General features: G+C 36.6%; 1 protein-coding gene across 2 annotated transcripts in view; it reads left to right on the top strand.

Annotated features, from left to right (window-relative positions):
• LOC130573992 (cytochrome c oxidase assembly protein COX16 homolog, mitochondrial) overlaps positions 1-6,548 on the top strand; it is a 49,621-nt gene that overhangs the window by 392 nt on the left and 42,681 nt on the right. The window contains exon 1 of one of the 2 annotated variants that reach the window (XM_057366909.1): positions 3,046-3,295. The exons of the other annotated variant lie outside the window; for it this stretch is intronic. Coding sequence (XP_057222892.1) covers positions 3,269-3,295 — 27 coding nt within the window. The 5' untranslated portion in view covers positions 3,046-3,268. Of the gene's footprint in view, positions 1-3,045; positions 3,296-6,548 lie in introns of those variants that run through there. 2 annotated transcript variants of the gene reach the window in all.

The raw sequence follows: 6,548 nt of genomic DNA on the forward strand, positions 1-6,548 counted from the left end.
CGGAGCCGTGTGCCCGCTCTGCCCGGGGGCCTTCGGAACTCAGGGACAGTGTTACAAAACATAACCCTGAAGATATTCCTAACTGGAAGCGGAAGAAAATGCATTTTGCTGGTGGTTTGGTTTTTGTTTTGTGTTTTTTCCTCTGTAAAACATCACTTGTGTTTCTTACTTTCTTTAGCTTTTCAGTACGTTGTAAACTGCAGTGGTACTGTTGGTCTGATAATTAGTGCATCTAAGTGGAAAGATTTTGAGTGAAATGAGTTGATGGGTTATAGGTAACAGCTGTGTTCCGTGCTGGGTGAAGCATAATTTTTTAGAGTAGTCAAGGTTAGAGAATACCAATAATGTCAAAGGAATAAAACAAAATTATATGGCTCTTACACACATTATCTCTGTAGATAGTGCACATTAGATGGCACTTCCCTGTCCAGAGTACCTGTGTTTAGTAGGGTAAAAATGAAACAACTCAGATTCAATTACAGTTAAAAACTCAGGAAGACAAAAGCAGCACCAAGGCCAGTGTGGTTTCTGTTTGTGCACTTCATGTCTCATTTTCCATACATACAGTTGGTTTGCAAAAAGTAAGTAAATTCCAAGGTGGATAAAGAATAAAGTAAAGAATAATTCCAACACCTTTATTATGCTACTAGAGAAATCAGGATCATCTTCCTCAAATATTCAGCAGCATGTCTTGGAAAAATGAAGTGGACCAAAGAAGCACATTGACACTTGTTAGAGTTAAAGAAATTTAAGGCCATTATTTTAAAGGGATATTACAGAGGTTCTAGAGTAAGGACTTTCAYGGAAGTTATTCATGCAATTGAATACACTGGAGTATATTTTCTTGAAATATTGATGAAGGCATTTTTAAGAAATGGAAACAGTTAAACCAAAAAATCAACAAAATAGTGTGATATACCACAATTACTTAAATAATTTGCAACAGCAACTCCACTGCCTGCTGTTGCATGCAAACTCTGCCTATAACACCTTTCTTAAAATGATCAAGCATGGCATTACAGGTGTTTAGATATCCTGCTTGCATGCATCTATACCTGAGAGGCTGTCCAGAACTGTGCTGCTTTCATGCTTAYGCTGAATTTATTTTGTTTTCACATTTTTCATGTAATTTTTTTTGAGTGCTCTGACAGTATTCTTCAGTTTAATAACACCTTTCTTAGATGTTAAAAGTTGGATATCGTTTAAGCTCACAGTGTTTATGAAATTATTTGAATTTTGTTTATGTAATTATTTGAGGCTTGCTACTTTTCTTCCAAAATGGGAGAAGATCAGGCAGTTTAGTATTCTCCAACTCAACTTTAACTCTGTGGAAGGCCTGGGGGAAATATTATGTGATTAAATTATAGATACTTAGAGGTGGTGACCTGGTGGAGGGGAAAAAAATCACCTCTGCTTTTTAATAATATCAGATTAACTGGTGTAGAAGGTGAGAAGATTCGACTGATACACAAGATTCTGATTTTGATAAAACTTTCTACATTATCGCCCCTGTGAGAATTGCATTTCAGAGAAGTGTGGCAAAGATACGGTTCTTATCATTTGTGTTCTCAAAAGGATTAAAAAGATACTATGAAATGTAGTTTCCATGTGCTTGCCGAATTAAAAGGTATCTTTGGAGGTAAGGTGGATCCTGCAGAAATAATGTAGGCTGTAATATCATGAAAAAACAGAAATGTCATTACAAGACAGAGGAAATTGTCAGAAAAAAGTTGTCAGTTGAGTGAAACACGAAACAGGACTCTTCAAGTATATTCAGKCCTCAGATGGAGTAATTTTTCAGCTCTGTGGTGCCATTGTGGAGATGATGAAGATAAACTGTAAAATCTAGAGGAAAGCAACATAAAAGGTAAAGGTATTCCACCTTTAAAGAATGCTTGAAGGAATTGACTTAGTTTATTTAACAAAAGTCTGTGAARTTCTGTATGTTCTACATTGAGAGTGAWGATTGTGTTTCATAACTTGGGAAAGTACCTCCAAAATGAAGGATCAGGTGTTAGGAAAATACTGCTCTTTTTTAGGAAAGAGCACTCTGGTACATAACTAAGGTTTTTAAGAAGTTGAACAGCCATCTGGCAGCAGTAGCATAGATTGTCAMAGTTCTGCTTCAGTGCTGGAGCCAGGACTTCAGCATCCCAGGCCAGGCCTGTGGTTGTCCTTTTGGCCATCCCAGTGTTTTTGCTTGATTTTCCATTTGTCCTAGAAGGAATTTTTAAAACTGGTTTCTTTGACTTGGTACTGCCTAGTTTCATTCTGTTTCTGTTATGCCAGAGCCCTTTCCTCCAGACACAATATTATATAGAGAAATAGTCTGTTATATTTCTTTCCAGGGTTTCATGTCTCCCTGCCTTAAAATTATTCTCCCTTGTGAATACTTCAGAATGWTTCTGTCTTGCTGTCCAAAGGCTTCTCAGGGAGTAAGAAAAAGRAAAATTCATGCAATTGTCAGTTACCCAGCTGTCGGCTGAACTCTGAAAGCATCTGTGAACAGAGTTGTGCTAAAGATCAATTACAGCAAATATGACAGTGAATCTGGGCAAAAAAAACCCAGAAGGAGCATGGTTTGCAGCCCTTTAAATTCTGCTGAATTTGTTAATAATACTGAAACCAAAGGTTTCTGTTAGATTGTTAGATTCTGTACATAATTTTTTCCTCAGTAGACAGATGCAGGACTATATTTCAGTACAGCTGAACTTTTCAGCAGTACCATATTTGCTTTTTTTCTTTTTTTTTGGCAGAACAAAAATCAAATGGCTTTCGTATCTTGCCTTTTTATACTGCATATTTGAATGAAAAATCCCTGTGCTGAAATCCCTAAGGCTCCAAGGTTAAAGAGATCCTAATTCAAAGAAACATGAGTGTCTCATTATACACCCTCCCACAAATATATCTTCAAAATATTTATTACCTTTTTSTGTAAATTATCTTGATAGTTTTTTATTTGTTCATTTTGTCTTGGGGCCGTTAAAATATTTCAGTGGAGATGGAAATTTCTTGTTTGATCTTTAAACCTCATGCTGACAGCAGCTTTCAGAGTAAGATGTGTAAATCACAGTTTTCAGTCATTTTTTCTCAGTAACTGAAAGTGTTTCTTTGTAGCACTAACAAAACTGTAGGGGGTAAGATTTAAACCTGCAGGAGACCTTGATTTTTGACTTTTTCTGTAACTTTGTAAACTTTGCAGATAAAGTATCTCTTTGTGGCCTAAAACGGTTAACGTGCAGGAGAGAGTGATGTAACTAGGTAYGGAATGTCTCTGCAGCTTGAATGCTATAAAGTGAGTAGTCCCAAAGCATTTTTGGAGATGGTAACATCTGTATAGATTGTGGGATAAACTCCAGCAGCCTTMCAGTTGTATCTAAAATTTGCTGTTGCAGTAATTTAAACATCTTTGTCACCTATATTGATATCTCTATTTCCTATCGTGATAATGGGAACTTTTTCCTTATCACATGAAGCTTAACTTACAAGTCTGCAGCACACTGGTGGTTCTATTATAAAAGGAGATTTCAGTCTCTGCTGCTTTATATTCCACATCCAGCTCTACCTGACTAAAAGGGATGTGTCTGTCAATGTTACATTGCTGCCGTGTTGCTTCTGTAAGATCCTGGGAGAGCAAGGCTCCTTGGTTTTGCAGCTGGTGGATCCAGCATCAGACCTTCTTTATGAGACACCGAACATGTAGGGTCACTTCTCTGATGCAACTGCAGTGTTCTTTTTTTCCAACAGCTTTCATGATGGCTCGATATCATTGAGGAAACAAGTTTGGATTTCAAAATTGCAAAGTAGTAACAAATGTAAAACATATGTTAAAAAACCCCCTTGTTGCTTCATATGTTCGCACCACTTCCCAAGACTTGTCTTTGTGGTTGCGTTTCCATCTGATTCTAGGCAAGGATATTTCYAACTCTAAGCTGCAAAATGAATGTATAGATGCAGTTCCAGTTCTGTCATCATGTCATAAGGGATAAATTATGCTCTGAGTATCTGAAGTGACATTTTAGCAGAAAGAAAATATAGTCTATGGTTCCTTTGATAATTTTTATTGCACACCTAAAATAAGTATATTGCACTGTGTATGTAACAAAGCAGATTTTCAGATTTACTCAATGTTTCAACATTCTCCATTGCTGTAGATTTTCCTTTCATTTTTCTGGGGTTTTGTGGTTTTTTCTCCCTTATCCTGTTATCACTGCTTTTACAGGTACTTTGCTTCTCCTTGTGAATCTTGTCTCTGGTGTTTTTTACATGGCGTGCCTAGTGTTGCCAAAGGAGTTAGCTTGAAACAGTGAAAGGTTTTTCTATGAATAAAWATGTTTCTAAAATCTATTTCCATCAGTGTTTATGAGCACAGACTGTACTACAATGCCATCTACACTGCTGCCTTGAACAGTGCAAGTTTACTTTGGTAAACACTCTGTCAAGGGATGCCGAGAATGCATGTCATGTACAGGACAAGAAAAAGGTCAGATTAGAACAAGTCCCTAACATTGCTGCAGCAATGTGGTCAGTGCTTCCAGGCACCAGTAGAGAAGGTCAGTGGCATCTCAGGCTCTCAATAATAAGACAGTTGTTTTGACAAGCAAAACAACTTTTCCAGACATCAGGGCATGAAATTACATGTCCATGGATTAGTTTTCTTCACTGGTGAAGTCAGGGTCCTCTGGGAGCAAGGACTGATGCCCAGAGATGTTTTGCAGATATTGTGAAATATTTTGTTGTCCTGTGAGTTGCTGAAAGTTTGCAGGGTTAATGGGTTAAATTTTCATAGATTTCTTTAAATTCAGCATTTTTAGTTTCTTTCATAAAAAAAATGCTGAATTTGGAGTCCTGGGGTATGCTAAATACAAGACACATTTTTCYTTACAGATTCTGGAGGAACTGTCTGTAAAAAGATGATATGAACACTGAGAAATATGGAAATTTTTTCTTGAGAGTAATCTCAATTCTGTGATCTTATTGTTGCTATCATGTCTATGACCAGAAAATGTTGTTACATTATCTTTTGATATTGTTTGAACAAGGATTACTGCAATCAGCATTTTTCACTTTTAGATATGTCAGTGTTATTGGTAACATCTTTCACATTATTGCCTTGAACAATTCATAATACTGAATTGCAGGACTTTTATTAATATCTATTACTTCATGTAACTTCACAATAAAATYTGACATATGCAGAACAGTTGATTTTAATGTTAATATATTTTTGAGAGATGAATAGAAGCTGRTATTCACCCATGAGAAGATAATTCTGACTTCTAGTATTTGTAGATAAATTCTCATTGCCTGTAAAAATCACAAGTATTGCATTTGCAACCCAGAACAGCAATAAATACAAAACTGTTTTTAGAATTTAAAGTTGTTGCTCCCAATCAGTGAGTAACAGAGTTGTTTTTATGCTTTAGTGAATTGTATTTTATATATTGGGTCTCTAGGCCTATGAAGAGATATCTTTGACTTCTGCTGTGCTTCTGCTTTGCATCTCCTGTTCATCTGTATGTGTTTGAATCCACAGTGTGGAGCTGTTCCAGGCAAAAGCACCCCTAGAACTGTTTGTGCTGGTGTGGAAGCCAGGGTGTTCAAGCTGAATGGGCTTCTGTGGGCTCCAGTTTGTGCAGTCTGAATTTGTTGACTTCCATCGTTCAGTTGACTGTTAGGTCTTTAAATTTCTGAATTCTCCTTTTGAATCAACACCTTAAATTTTTCATTCTTAATCTTTGAGAACAGTTTTCCAGATGTATGTGACAAACAAATAGGCAGTCTCTAGTACTTCAGATTTCCCRTCTGTTTAATTTCAAAACATAAAGAGGGTATTTGCATTGTTTAATTCTGTTAGAATGGACTAACCTGGCACTTGGGGGAACTGAGATTCTCTGTTAAGCCTCAGAACAGAAAGAGAAGAACAGACTTGCCTGTTTTCATTGTGTGTGTTTAGTTGTTTAGTCCTGCTCTGGGTCTYCAATTTCTTCAAGGGATTGTGATAGTAAAAGCATTAGATTAATGTTTACCCTATAGATTCTTTTTATGTTCTTTCACGCAGGTTTCATTTTATTGCAGTTTTGAGCTGGGCCTGACACATCACAAGAACACCAGCTTGCCACAAGATGTAAACACTTTCTCATTGTACTTTATCTTGGCTAAATTTGAACCTGGGAGTAGTGGAAATTATAATTTTAATGAGGAATTGAAATTTTGGTTTTTAGAAGCTTATGGAGAAAAAATGAAGGTGGTGTTCAGAGAATACAGCTCAACCACCCGGGCRGATTTGGGTTTCAAACAGTTGCAGWGTGAAATTCCCTTGCTGTCTGACCAGCCCAAGCAATGTGTGTAATGCAAAATGACAATGCTGTGGCTGAAAATGCCCTTTTTTTGCTCATGTTCACTTTGAGGAACATATGGGTTACTACCTTTCCTGCATTTTTCTTAGATTGGTTTCTATTCCATGTATTTTCTTTGGTTTAAAGCTTATCATGAATTGGACATTTAACAAACAAAGGTTTTGTTTTCTCATAAGACATTGAATAGGA

The sequence above is a fragment of the Malurus melanocephalus genome, unplaced genomic scaffold (genome assembly GCF_030028575.1).
Source record: "Malurus melanocephalus ecotype Western Australia unplaced genomic scaffold, MMel_1.1 scaffold_2, whole genome shotgun sequence".
NCBI lineage: Eukaryota > Metazoa > Chordata > Aves > Passeriformes > Maluridae > Malurus > Malurus melanocephalus.